Raw genomic sequence first — 15,365 nt, forward strand, 5'->3', positions numbered from 1 at the left:
GATTCCAAGGTGAGCTTTTGATCTCTCTGCAACGACCTTTATCCACCTCCGTAGCATCACCCGACTTCGCCCTTCATCTACTGCTGAAACCCTCATTTATGCCTTTGTTACCTCGAGACTCAACTATTCAATGCACTCCTGACTGGTCTCTCAAAATAACAGGGGTTAGGGCCCGGGCTCTTTATCATAGATGGAATTCTCACCATTGTCTTGAATGAGCAGTGAGAGTGGATCCAGGATGATCTGTAGTGTTATCTTTCTCTGGTTACCCAGTATTTCTTCTCCCTCTCCCCCATTTTATTCTTGTTGCTGCTGCTGGCGTTTCGCTTCATGTTGGTGAAGATCAAACTTGGCATTGTTTCATTAAAGGGGAAAGAAGAGAGAGAGGGGGAAGAGTGAGAGAGGCTGAGCCTGAGAGAAGCAGGAAGGAATCAAATAAATAGGAGGGGAGGGTAGAGGGAGAGTGAGGAATGGGGTTTAGTGAAGGAGGAGGAGGAGAGGGGGAAGGTAAAGAGACAAGAGAGGAAAAGTGGGAGTTTGATTAAAGCATTGCAGGAGGGGGTCCCTCTGGTGTGAGCCTGAACCCGAGACGGTGGCCAGATCCTTGAAGTCAGTCCTAGGGCCACTGGTTCCCCGCTCCCCCCCCCCCCCCCCCCACCCCACTGCCTTTGTGCTCTGGTAAGAAGTCTCACAACACCAGGTTAAAGTCCAACAGGTTTATTTTGGTAGCAAATACCATAAGCTTTCGGAGCGCTGCCCCTTCGTCAGATGGAGTGAAATCTGTTCTCCAACAGTGCACAGAGACACAACATCAAGTTACAGAATACTAATTAGAATGCAAATCTCTACAGCCAGCCAGGTCTTAAAGGTACAGATAATGTGGGTGGAGGGAACATTAAAGAGATGTGTATTGTCTCCAGACAGAACTTTGGTATTTGCTACCAAATAAACCTGTTGGACTTTAACCTGGTGTTGTGAGACTTCTTACTGTGCTTACCCCAGTCCAACGCCGGCATCTCCACATCATTTGTGCTCTGGTGCCAGTGAGAGGTGAAGGCTGTGAGCTCAGTGGAGGCTGTGAAGTGGGAACCCTGAGCTGGTTTGCCAAAGTTGCTGGGGAAGGATGTTTCGGAATGTTATAGCAGCTCTTCCTTCCCTCCCTCCCTGACCAGCAGGAGGGAATGGCTCTGCCTGACCTCTCTTGTTCTCTTCTATAACTCTCCACCATTGAAATAATGTGAGCTGCAGCATGGAGACAGTCTTTCTTTTCTATATGGAACAGGTAGTTAAAATATATAACACAAAACCTGGTGGGTTTTCTTCAAATCTGTGTTGCAAGTATTGAATCTTTTCCTCAAATATGAATTTACTGCCACTGTGTACATACAGTGCAATGTGCAGAACATGTTAATGAGACAGTCACTGAAATCCGTGTTCATGTTTGCTGTGTTATAAATAGCTAATGGAATATTTTTCTATTAAATTAACAATATTACACAATGCTGTTAAGGTAAAATTTGTACTCTCTGGCTTGTTTGAACGTCGTGATAGGATCACCCATAGGACACACACAAACTATATCATTACTGCTCTTATTATTAATGACCCATGCTGCATATATTTGGTGATATTTTTAACCAGATGCCATTCATTCTACCAGGACTTTTCTGTGATTGTTTGGTGAATTGATTGATGAATCTTGAAAACAGGAAAAATAACATGCATGATTGAAGGGAGGGTTGTTGGGATCAGGGATAATTGGCTTGGAAAGAGGAGAAACCCCAAGGCCCGTGATTTCTTTCCTGGGATCTGGGTGTCATACTTTGTTTAATAATGCAAAGAGCCTTGGGACACTTCCATTACATGAAAGGTACAGTATAAATATAAGTTGTTGTGTTGAGAGGCGTCTGTTTTTTTAATGATGAATAATAAATAGAACGAGGGCTAACTTGAAAAATTAATATATATATATTTGTGGAGTATTGTTAAATGATTGATTAGATTATTTTTAAAGCTTGTTTTTTTTAAATTTCAGAATAGTTTATCTTCTAACTTCACCCCATACGTATGCTCTAATCATTTACTTACTCTGTGTAAAAAAATTTAAAACTGGTTTTATTTTATTGCGTGTTGTCTCCTGCTTGGATGGCTGTGAAAATCCTTTAATGTGATTGGGTGCTAGGTCATTTTGATGTCATTACTCCAGCTAGGTGCTGGGAATTCCCCAGCAAAAACGTTATAATCAGTTGCAGTATAACCGCATAGAAGTAAAGGTGAAATTCTTGCCAGAGATATCTCAGCAAGATTTGAGGTCAGTAGCGAGCCTCCTTGCTTCGTCACTGAGCACAAACTTTGGGCTTTTCTGGGTTTTTTTGACAATCAAAATTGCAAACATAACTTACATGATTTTTGTTCATTTCAATTTCAATTCTATAAAACAAATGCATGACATTTTGTGAATTATATCTCATTGTGAATATAAATCCCAGTGACTGTCATAGAATATTTTTACTGTCTTATCCTGTTTCTTGTATAAATGACGCATCCAGCAGAGGACATTTTGTAGCTTTTGAACTCTGCTATTAATGGCCACTAAATGCAAGTGAGGATGAGGGGAGAATGTGAGATACATGAGCACGTTCCTGCTGACCTGTTCAGTACCTGCATTGTAATAGGTTGTATTTCAAATCTCTTGCCTTTGACAAATGGCCTCGTGCTGAAAGCTTTGTCCAAGGTGCTGAAATCTGTGGTGATGCATGAGCAAGCCTACCTGATAAATTCTAGTGTCACCTTGTGTGTGATGGTGATTTATCAATTTTGTGATTTCTTTTTGTGTGCAGAAAAGACATTAGCATTGTAAAGATACAAATTTGCAGTATTACTGCATATTTTGGGAGCTGCTTCCCTGTATTAGTTAAATTTTTTCAACTCCAAAAAATGCACCAGTACTCCAAATGGGGAAGGGGTGGGGAGGGGGGGATGGGGACTCCCTGACTAGAAACAATATGAGACAAAAATTCAATGTCAGATGTTGAAAATGAAATGCATGAAATCTTGTGCTTTTGTAAAAGCAATGATTAACGGAGGGCATGCGAGTCCTGCTGTTTGAATTTATGTACAGTAAAATGAATAAAGCTTTTGAAATGTGGTTGAACTCCAGTTAATGAAAAAATTATATGCCTCACCTCACTTGAACAATAAATAAAAACATGCACAAATCAGACATTGGTGTAGAGCTATCTGCTAATCAGGTGAAACTGAAATTCATATTTATCTCTTTCCCCTTCATTTAAAAAGTAGACTTTGTGTAGTTACTGGCATCACACTTGCAGTTCAGAAAAAAATATTTGTAACACTTGAATTTAAAAGGGAACCAGACATAATTGTGAGTTTATTCAAAAATGTTAATTTTGTTTCCAAAAAAATCAATTTCACATACTTACTTTACTCACTGTGTGATCTACTCTAACGGATTCCATCCATTCAATAACACCACAAGTGGTATTCTATTTTTAACTGTCCAGCTTCTAAACAACTGTCAGCTAAAGTATTGTGTAAAACAGGACAGGAGGTATTGCTCGGAGACCACTATTACAGTCCACTACTGTTACACATTACATAGTTAAATACAGGAAAAATACTTTTAACTTTCATCTAGCATCAGTGTGCCATTGTACCATCGTATCTTTTTGACTGTATTGAGCAGCTTAACAGTAGATGCTAGGTTATTACAACTCAGATTGGCTGGTGATTGTTACTTTTTAACGATGTCATTCTTAAAGGCACACTCTCACCAGTCCACATCTTTGAATTGTCTTTATTAGTGTTAGTGTATGTCTTTCCATCATATGACAAATGTACTGTTTAGGACAGGGGTTTCCTCCCATTTCCTGTAAGCATTGTGATCAGGGCCTGTGCTTTTTTTCTTCTTCTTCTGTGTACCCAACATTTAAAAGCAGTCCAATTGCAACTAGCTTATTTTTTTTTACATTTTGTTTCACAAAGAAGTTTTATGAACAGCTTGCCGATACATCTATTACAGTGGCTTTAACTTCCAGTGGCCCATTCTCCTCTTTTACTGTCTCCCAAAGATTGATGATAGGAGGGTAAAAGTTGTAAGATGGAAATGTTGCTTTATTCGGTGTGTACTTTTCTAAACAGCTGTGGCTGGAATTATACTTCATCTTCCAAGTCACATAAGAGTAGAGGCATGTCATGCTAATGACACCAAATACTGCACCAAGGACAGCTACAAGTGCTGAGGTTGTAGTTTGTCCACTTGACTTTACAGCTAGGTCTAATCCATTTGTTGTGACGTTGACACATTTCTTCTCAGTTTTTTGATGAATGTTAGATACACGGACACATACCTCATACTCAGTTGATGGGTTCAGATGTGTTAGGTTATACATGCGCATATCTGTTGGAACTCTGGCCGTATAAGTGAGTTGAGGGTTTTCGGAATCCATTTTGGCAGACCATTTAATATTTGATGACACACTGTTTGAAACAGCCTTCCAGGTAACCAGAATGGAATGCGATGTCACTTCTTTTATTCTAACATTCAACGATTCGTTCATGGATTGTGCAAATGATCCATTCACTGTGATAACAACCGTTTTCAAATCTGCTCCGACCAGATTGTGGGCCACGCAAGTATACAAGCCTGCTTCCTTGTTGTTTATATTAAATAAATCCAGTGTTCCTTCAAGGTGTGTGGTGTATTTATCGGTTGCTGTGTTAGGAAGAAGTTTATTGCCCGACGGCGTGATCCAGTAGATTTCAGGCTCTGGCTGTCCTGTAGCTCGACAGTGAAGAGATGCGGAGCTCCCACTGCTTAAATTTAGATCAGAAGGGAAACTTTCAGAGGCTATTAATGGAAGGCACATATCTGTCATTTCTCGGAAAGGAATCTCTCGGACATGCTGACCTTTGAACTCAGGTGGGTCGAAACAAAATAAAGATTGTAGTTCCATAAATCGAATATGTGTTTTGTTCATGTTAATCCAGCGAATGACACAGTCACATCTGATTGGATTACTATGAATACTGACTTCCTGCAGTTTCGGTAAAGATTCCACTGTGCCCCTGTGGAGAGCACTTAGTGCATTGCTGTTAAGCATTAGTGTTTCAAGTTGGGGAGCTCTGTAGAATGCATTTCGATGGATGTATGATAGTTTTGGGTTGTTTGTAGCTTCAATTTTTGTTAGTTCAGGCAAATTATCAAGGGCAAGACAATCAATAGAAACCAGTTCTGCCATATTATTAATGCCCAGCTCTTTCAAGTGTAACATGTTTTTGAAATCCCCTTGTCGTATTCTCTGAATAGGATTTTTGTTCAAATCCAAGAATTTGAGATTGGGGACTTTCTGAAGAGCTGCATGGGGCACAGTGATAAGTCTATTGTCATAAAAAGAGATGCTTTCTAAATTGTTTAGACCAACTAAAGTATCGTCCCCCAGTTCTGAGAGCTTAATTCCGGCTAAGACCAAACTACGTAGATTGATAAGGGGCTTGAAGCTCATACCTTGAATTTTAGTGATGGGATTTTCTCCTATCGTTAGAATCTCCAAGCTTGGAATAGGCTCAAACCATTCACTTTTAATCATTGTCAATTGGTTAGAATTAAGATGCAGTCTGAGAAGGTTATCAAGACCTATCAATGCTCCCGTTGCAATGCTGGAAATCTGGTTATGATTAACATAGAGTTCCTGCAGGTTACTGAGACCAAGCAAACAGCTATCAGGCAACTCAGTGAGCTTGTTTTCCTCCATGTGCAGTGACATAAGCTGAAGCATTTTTCCTAGGTTGATGTCGCTGATTGCTAAAAAATTGTTTTGAGATAAGTCTATCTCTGTAAGATTGACCAAATAGTCCATTTTGTTCTCGATTTTTGAAATGTTGTTACTCTGCAGTAGTAAAACTTGTGTCTCGGCTGGTATCCTTTGCGGAAGTGAATCCAGGTTTAAATCATTGCAGTCTATTGTAGGAGCTTCCATATAAATGGACCTTGGTGTGAACCATGGTCGGATTTCACAAATGCAGGACCTTGGACAGTCCATATTTCTTCCTACTGTTTGTACTATTGCAGTGACTGCAAACCCAACAAAAAAACAGGCATTGAACGATGTATCCTTCATCGTGGATTGGTTTCCTCTGCCCAATAATAGGTGTTTAAAGATTCTGCAATTACTGCGCTTAAGTTTAATCACCAGATCATTTGTTACCAAGCACTGCACGTTTGCTGTCTCATATATTCCATGTGAGTGGCAGATTTCTGTCCTTGAAAGGAAGGAGTAAACTTTCAATTAGCCTGTCCAGAGATGCCATACACACTGAGCGTAGGAAGGTTGTTGCACGCTTGATGCAGTGAAATTGATAAACTGGAATGGTAATATATTTGCAGAATTTTGTGTGAGATTATGCACTTCATTCATTCTTCTGTTGTCTGTCCATGTTGACTGAACATCTTTTTAAATAGGCATTAAAGTAGGGTGGAATCACCTACAAAAGAAAAGAATTATTCATCAAACTATGTACAGTTATGTATTCATACATTTACAAAGGCACCATTTGTGTTGAGTAAACACATGCAGATATATTTATGTGGTAGGTTTTCAAAAAGAACAAGAATATAAAGTTCAAAAATGGTAAATGAAAGTAAATTCAGATGAGCAATTAAGCATGACTCAATTAGCATTGTTAACAGTTCACAGACTTCAATGTTAACAAAAACACTTTCAAATGTTCAAAACTGCGCACTATGGTGTAGTAGAAAGTTGCAATGACGCCTGCAGCACCTGTTATAGCATTTGTTACCCGTGAGGAGTAGTTTTCCATTTTTTCAGTAAATTCTGGGAAGACTGATAATTGGGTAGCCAATATTGTTGAATAGCTGCATTTTCATCAGAATTCTGGATTACAAAACAAACGTTTACAAACGTTTTACAAAATATAATATTAAGGGTAAGACGCTTGGCAGTGTGGAAGAACAGAGGGATCTTGGGGTCCAGGTTCATAGGACACTCAAAGCGGCGTCGCAGGTAGAGGCTGTGGTTAAGAAGGTGTATGGAATACTGGCCTTCATCAATAGAGGAATTGAGTTTAGAAATCGGGAGATAATGCTGCAGCTGTATAGGACCCTGGTCAGACCCCACCTGGAGTACTGTGCCCAGTTCTGGTCGCCTCATTACAGAAAGGATGTGGAAGCCATAGAATGGGTGCAGAGGAGATTTACGAGGATGTTGCCGGGATTAAGTGGTATGCCTTATGAGGATAGGTTGAGAGAGCTAGGTCTATTCTCCTTGGAGAGGTGAAGGATGAGAGGTGACCTGATAGAGGTGTATAAGATGTTGAGAGGTATTGATAGAGTGGATTCTCAGAGGCTTTTACCCAGGGCTGAAATGGTTGTCACGAGAAGCCACAGGTTTAGGGTGCTGGGGAGTAGGTATAGAGGAGATGTTAGGGGTAAGTTTTTCACTCAGAGGGTGGTGGGTGCGTGGAATCAGCTGCTGGTAGTGGTGGTGGAAGCGGATTCAATTGAGTCTTTTAAGAGACCTTTGGAAAAGTTCATGGAGGTTAGTAAGATAGAGGGTTATAGATGAGCCGAGAAGGTAAGGAAATTGTTCGGCGCAACCTGTGGGCCAAAGGGCCTGTTTGTGCTGTAGCTTTTCTATGTTCTATGTTCTAAACCCAAAGTCTTGCCACAGCCTTCTTCAGCAAAGAGTTCCACAGATTCACTACTCTCTGGCTAAAGAAATTCCTCCTCATCTCTGTTAAAGGCCTTCTGGTGATCTAAATAAATCACGTCCACTAGTTCTCTTTTATCTAACTTCCTTGTTACCTCCTCAAAGAACTCGAACAGGTTTGTCAGACATGACCTCCTCTTAACGAAGCCGTGCTGACTCAGTCCTATTTTATCACACACTTCCAAGTACTCCACACAAACCATATTATAGGCTGGTTAGCCTGACTTCGGTCATTGGCAAGATTTTTAAAGATGAAATTGTGGAGTACTTGGAAATGCATTATAAAATAGGACTGAGTCAGCATGGCTTCGTCAAAAGGAGGTCATGTCTGACAAATCTGTTCGAGTTCTTTGAGGAGGTAACAAGGAAGTTAGAGAAAGGAGAACCAGTGAACGTGATTTATTTAGATTTCCAGAAGACCTTTGACAAGGTGCCGCATAGGAGATTGTTAAATAAGTTAAGAGCCCATGGTGTTAAGGGTAAGATCCTGGCATGGATGAAGGATTGGCTGACTGGCAGAAGGCAGAGTGGGGATAAAGGGGTCTTTTTCAGGATGGCAGCCGGTGACTAGTGGTGTGCCTCAGGGATCGGTGCTGGGATCACAACTTTTCACAATATACATTAACGATCTGGAAGAAGGAACTGAAGGTACTGTTGCTAACTTTGCAGATGATACAAAGATATGTAGAGGGACAGGTAGTATTGAGGAAGCAGGAGGGCTGCAGAAGGACCTGGACAGGCTAGGAGAATGGGCAGAGACGTGGCTGATGGAATACAATGTGGAAAGGTGTGAAGTTATGCACTTTGGAAAGAGGAATGGAGGCATAGACTATTTTCTAAATGGGGAAATGCTTAGGAAATCAGAAGCACAAAGGGACTTGGGAGTCCTTGAGGAGAATTTCTTTCTCTCAAGATTCTCTTAAGGTTAACGTGCAGGTTCAGTCAGTAATTAGGAAGGCAAATGCAATGTTAGCATTCATGTCGAGAGGGCTAGAATACAAGAGGAGGGATGTACTTGTGAGGCTGCATAAGGCTCTGGTCAGACCCCATTTGGAGTATTGTGAGCAGTTTTGGGCTCTGTATCTAAGGAAGGATGTGCTGGCCTTGGAGAGGGTCCAGAGGAGGTTCACAAGAATGATCCCTGGAATGAAGGGCTTGTCAAATGATGAATGGTTGAAGACTCTGGGTCTGTACTCGTTGGAGTTTAGAAGGATGAGGGGGGATCTTAGTGAAACGTACAGGATACTGCAAGGCCTGGATAGAGTGGACGTGGAGAGGATGTTTCCATTAGTAAGAAAAACTAGAACCAGAGGGCACAACCTCAGGCTAAAGTGACGATCCTTTAAAACAGAGATGAGGAGGAATTTCTTTAGCCAGACAGTAGTGAATCTGTGGAACTCTTTGTCGAAGAAGGCTGTGGAGGCCAGATTATTGGGTATCTTTAAGACAGAGATAGATAGGTTCTTGATTAATAAGAGGATCAGGGGTTATGGGGAAAAGGCAGGAGAATGGGGATGAGAAAAATATCAGGCATGAGTGAATGGCAAAGCAGACTCGATGGGCCGAGTGGCCTAATTCTGTTCCTATGGTCTTATGTTCTGTACTGTATATAGTTATACATCAGAACATTTGGCAGAGGGTTTTGTGTTTCTCTGAACCTTTTAGAAATGATCTCAATAAAGTGTAGAGACTTGAGTGGCCTTTAGGAGTCCTCTGTGACTGACCAGTTGCAGCATGGCAGGAACAGGGACAGCAGCGATGAAACAATTTTATTTAATTGAAAAAAGTGAAAGTTTGGTCAAATGGTACTGAGCAGCAGTGTCATTTCAGTAACCAACCCTTCCCTACCTTATCCCAGGTCCCAGCTCTCCATTTGACATGGCCACTTTGAAGATATAGATCCTCTCAGTCTTCTAAGGCCATGCAAAGATGGCAGCCACAGCAATGACTGCCAATTCAGACCAGAATGTGACTCACTTCCTGGTGTTCCGCCTCTATTCCCAACCAATTAATGGCAGCAGACTCGTCTCTAGTATCATTAGGACCCCCACCCAGGGGAAATTATGCTTTGCTACAGGCTGGCGTTAGTGGTAAGCTTGTGACTCAACAGTGTACCCAATTCCGATTTCTGCTTCTGACAAGAAAATCCGGTCTTTAGACTCAATTATGTGAAAGCTTTGTACTTGCATGTTTTCATGCTGAGCAGTGATTAAACAGAGAATGACCTAAGTCTCTGTTGGTTTAACAGTGAGATTTTCTAATGTTAAATTAAGCTGAACCTAAACTCTGCTTCTCAATCCTAACTCACACCAACCCACTATTCTTCTGTTTGCTCATCTGTTTTTGCTTCTGGTATCTTGAGAACCTCCATATTAAAACACTAATCCTTGTGTTCAAAACCCTTCATGACTTGGACCTGTGCTATCTCTGGGACGTTCACCAGACTTACAGTCTTCCAAGATTTCTGCATTCCTCCAACTCTGACTTCTTGTCCATACCCTTATTCCTTTACTCCACCGTTGGTAACCATGTTCCCGGTTGTAAAGACTCCAGACTCCAGAATTCCAGACTCCAGAATCTCCCGAGGTGCGAATCTAATTGTATGTTCTTTCATAGGTTGAGCAGTCACACAGCATGATCACTACCTCACATTGCACATTATTAGCACCTTGTTGTGGTTGCTATGCAACATCCAAATTCTTCACAGGTGCTAATAATATAAAAATAGTGTTATTTTGCAATGTCTGTCATCGGAATCAGATACACAGTATTCCAGCTAAAAAATCTGTAAATATCTAGACAGGTGCCAATAAGACCAAAATGTGACTTGCTAATGCTGCCTGCTGTAGGAGTTAGAGCCCAAGCATTGTTGTTATAAGATGGGGACTGCAATCAGGCTTTGATATGAGAATGTCAATGCTAAACATCCTCACAGATCCTCATCCAGTTAAGGATGTAGATATCCTGTTTGTTATAAAGTAGGTATAAGATCAACACAACAACACCATTATGAATATAAAATATTGACAAATTCTTCCCCAATTTACCAAGGACTGTACTGTCACAGAGCTAAGTTATAAATCTACTATGAATCCAACTGTGAGACTATCGCGTTGGAAGGAAAAATTAAAAGTACTTAATGTACATAATGAAAAAAGAGTAAAATAAAATTGCCATTGGAATTTTTCTCGCATAATAAAGACAGTTTTAAAATTAAATGAAAGGGAAAATGAAAAAAAACCAATGCAGCATAATGTATATATAACTGTAGTTGGAAAACTGAAATATGTGTAAAACAATGGATTGGATTCCAAAGGATTTTCTGACAAGTTCGGTCACATTCCCTATTCAGCCACACAGCTGTTTGTCCCCAGACCCACAATTCTTGTTTCTATTGCTGTTGATTTTACCACATAAGTATAATTGGTATTTTTGGAGGGTAAGATTTTTGCAAATGATTCCTTCCGTGTGTTGTACTCAAATATATTTAAAAAGAAAATCTGTGATGCAAACGTGTTAGTCTACAGTTCTCCTGGTGGCTTTGTGCATAAACAAATCATATGTTTAACAGTGAGCCATATGGCCAGGGAAAACCCCAGGTTCGATCTGTGCTTTGTACTGAGATACCAGGATAGCTGTGGGGGTTGAACAGTTGCCTCAAGTGTTCTGCGATGTTAGGAAGGGAAAATCAGAAGATGGTTTAAAAGATAAGTGTGGTCCCAGCTGACTGCAGTCTGCCTTCTGATGTGAATGCTGCTGAATACTAGATAGCAAAGTTAAAAATGTGAACTTCATATTAAGCAAGAAAAATAAACACTAAAATATTCCCATGAATATACTGTTCAAAATGAAAATGCAGCAATTTTGGGAAAACCAGGCATCTTGTAGAGCTTTATGCTACTTTTGTTGCAATGACAACATGCAAAGGCATTTTAGTGCACAAATTATGTTAGAAAACTAAAGGTTTCCTGCTTTTCAGTGATACTGATGTCCCTTTAATTAACGGAACAAAGAACTCATGAAGACTGCTAGCATTGTAAATGCAATGCAGCATTTCAAATTTGTTCTCCATGGAGATCATTTATTTTTCTGCGTTTAGTAAGTTTGAAGGAAGCAATGAGGTGCTCTTGCGCTGGAATAATATATCCATACTCCTTATTTAAAACTGCAATTTGGAAACCTGGCTTTTAACTTTCCATGGGATTTGGGATTACTTTGAATATGTCCTTTCATTTGATTCACAGTTAACATTAATGGACTGCAGAAACATTTTAAAAACACAAAAAGTTATTTTCCATTGTAGCACAGACCTTTAATATGTGCTTAAATATCTCTATATCTTCACATTCTATGGTTAATAACTATTTTGTTGCTTCATCTAATCTTTTTAATTCTATCCCAACCCATAGCAATGCACCCCTTTAAGACCATAAGACATAGGAGCAGAATTAGGCCATTCGGCCCATTGAGTCTGCTCTGCCATTCAATCATGGCTGATATTTTTCTCATCCCCATTCTACTGCCTTTTCCCCATAGTCCCTGATCCCCTTATTAATCAAGAACCTATCTATCTCTGTCTTAAAGGTACTTTATTTTATTTTTGTCCTTTGAGGGACAAAATGACCTTTTTTTTCATTAGTTTATTTCTTAGTCACAAGTAGGCTTATATTAACACTGCAATGAAGTTAGTGTTAAGTATCAAAAAGGCATTAGTTGTAGATTTACATGTAGCTCCAGACAATATCCTGGAGGGAGTGCTCCTAATCTTTTGTGCCTTTTCAATGTATAGCATCAGATGCTTGAGGAAGCCACCTCCAACTAAATTAGGATTAGAATGTGTGTAACAGGACTAGTTAGAAGCATGGTAGTCATCTGGAACTCTTCATTTTTCAGTCTCCAACTTGCTTTTTTGAACAGGCAACACTACAATAGCCTGCTATTTGAAAGAGCAAGAGAAACTTAACCTCAGACATGGCACCTCATCCACTGATACATGCTTTAGAACATAATTCTTTCTTGGCAATCACTTGGAGGGAACCCGCAGTAAGAACACTGATGCAATTGATGTATGTCCTTTTTAATGAAAACTCTATTCAGGGATAATCCAACAGTCCTTCAAAAAAATAATGTTTCTTGGAATAAAACCACTTTTCCTCCACAGAAACGACTAACCTTTTCTTTAGAAACCAGTTTCTTATTTTTATGGGCAATAGAACATATCCATCACACACAAATCCTTCATATTATTCAACAGGAAAGATATTCTTCACCAATTCACAAATCAAATATCTGAATTTGGTGTCACTTCACTTGTTATTTGAAGGGCACGGGCTAATGCAACCGAGCTTTTCTGCAACAGTAAGTTAACAGCACAATAGCTTGACAGTTTCTACACAGATCTCATAACATTGTGATTCTACACTTTTTACATTTATTTAAACCAAGTAATTTTAAAGCTTTTGTTTCCGACTTTGTTGACATCTTGCAAAACTTGATTCCTGCACATCATTTGGCATTCAGATATTGAGATCATTACTTCCTTGCCTAAATGGGTGTGTCAATGTCATGGTACACAGGCTGGATATACCAGCTGGATAGCTCTCTCCTGTCCTTTGTCTTAACATGTTCTTACCTAATCGATACAAATTCAGATCAATTGCCAATATCTTTTGGCTTATGTGGCATCAGTCACTCTGAGGATCTTACTTTTGTGGGAGATGGCTCAAATAACAATTATACCAGCTTTTGGCCCCAACTGAATATATTCATACCGTTTACATAAATGTTTCTTCAATTTCTGTGATGACAAACCAGGCACTCACTTGGTTGGGCAAAGCTTGATACTAATCATTAACCTGCTTCATTCACAGCAAGTCCAATTTTGTTTGATAATGGTCCTGTGAAGTAACCTGTGATGTTTTGCTTCTCTAAGATGCTATATAAATGCAGGTCGTTGCTTAAAAATCTGTCCACCCCTTCCAACCAAATCTCTTTCCTGGTGGTGGTCCTGTCTTTACTTTCTTTTTCACAGTCAGAGATCAAAGGATTTCTCAAAGCAATGCATACGAGTCATTTTTTGACAAGCTCGATAAGTTGACATTATATATCATTTTGGGGAAAAGAACTTCCATTTAGCATATTAAGCATCTTTCACATTTTTTAAACTCATGAGACCAGCGTTTTGTCAAAAAGTGTTGTTAAATTTTTAATATAGAAAAATAGTCAATATCATTCTGAACCATTATGGGGCGGGGGGAGTGGGGAGAGGCATTTCTCGAAATTCTGACCTAAAATTAAGACTTTGATAATCTTTTGTAAAAATGGATGAATTCACTTTTGAAAACTGTTGCTTTCTCAGACACTTGCTTTGCGGTTGGTATTGGTTGCAGAGGTAGTGAATGACAAACCTTTATCACAGACAATCAATAAATGCAATGGTTCCCCATAACTTACTGTTTTTCCAGACTGCTTCCTATTTCTAACTGGAACAGGAAATTATCACTTGTTCCTCCAACTTAATTGCCTAGATAAGGAACGAATGCAAGTTTACATTACCAATGTGCTGAATGATTTTGTAAACTATGCAAAGTACTAATTTACTCTGGCACTGAAGTTATTGATAACCAAACAGCATGTAGCTAAATGGATAGTGGAAAGCACCATCCACTGTAAAAGCCGAGTAACAGTGAGCCGAAGGGTAATGTGAAGGCTTACCCGACACTGTCAATGGCCATGTCTGAAGTTTGACTGAACGATGTGCCCATTGAACTTGAATGAAAAAAAATCACATTCAAAAAGCATTACTCACTGAATTTGGCAGCTTCTCAGATTCTTGGTTTTGGCTGATCGTTTCTGTCGGTTTGTTGTGCAACCCCTTCCTCCTGAATTTTACTGCTTTGATATGCTCCGTTGGCGCACAGAATTCAGAAAGAGGAATTATCTCTTTTCCATAATATGTTATTTGAAAAGTATTTCTGATGTGTTGTATTGCAACTACCTCCAAAGCCTCCAATCGCACTTGAAATATAGTCTCCAATTCTGGTCACCACACTACCAGAAGGATGTGGAGGCTTTGGAAAGGGTACAGAAAAGATCTACCAGGATGTTGCCTGGTATGGAGGGCATTAGCTATGAGGAGAGGTTGGAGAAACTTGGTTCGTTCTCACTGGAGCGACGGAGGTTGAGGGGAGACCTGATAGAAGTCTACAAGATTATGAGAGGCATGCACAGAGTGGATAGTCAGAAGCTATTTTCCAGGGTGGAAGAGTCAATTACTAGGGGGCGTAAGTTTAAGGTGCGAGGGGCAAGGTTTAAAGGAAATGTACGAGGCAGATCTTTTACGCAGAGAGCAGTGGGTGCCTGGAACTCGTTTCTGGGGGAGGTAGTGGAAGCGGATACGGTAGTGACTTTTAAGGGGCGTCTTGACAAGTACATGAATAGGATGGGAACAGAGGGATATGGTCCCCGGAAGGGTAGGGAGTTTTAGTTAAGTCGGGCAGCATGGTCGGTGCAGGCTTGGAGGGCCGAAGGGCCTGTTCCTGTGCTGTAATTTTCTTTGTTCTTTGTTCTACCTTCACATACGGTTTAATGATACAATTTGTTATTGCCAGTTTTGTG

At 40.0% G+C, this 15,365-nt stretch overlaps 2 protein-coding genes across 6 annotated transcripts in view; one reads left to right on the forward strand and one right to left on the reverse strand.

Moving 5' to 3' along the window:
* immp2l (inner mitochondrial membrane peptidase subunit 2) overlaps positions 1-15,365 on the forward strand; it is a 539,159-nt gene that overhangs the window by 213,793 nt on the left and 310,001 nt on the right. The gene's annotated exons all lie outside the window — the stretch shown is intronic.
* On the reverse strand, positions 4,011-6,140 carry LOC144498580 (leucine-rich repeat neuronal protein 3-like). The gene has a single exon (XM_078219901.1). It carries the CDS (start codon positions 6,138-6,140, stop codon positions 4,011-4,013), a length of 2,130 nt encoding a protein of 709 aa, XP_078076027.1.

Source organism: Mustelus asterias, chromosome 9 (genome assembly GCF_964213995.1).
Source record: "Mustelus asterias chromosome 9, sMusAst1.hap1.1, whole genome shotgun sequence".
NCBI lineage: Eukaryota > Metazoa > Chordata > Chondrichthyes > Carcharhiniformes > Triakidae > Mustelus > Mustelus asterias.

Bases quoted from the DNA above. Each gene is read 5' to 3' on its own strand.
- LOC144498580 (XM_078219901.1), bottom strand. From the start codon at position 6,140: ATGAAGGATACATCGTTCAATGCCTGTTTTTTTGTTGGGTTTGCAGTC.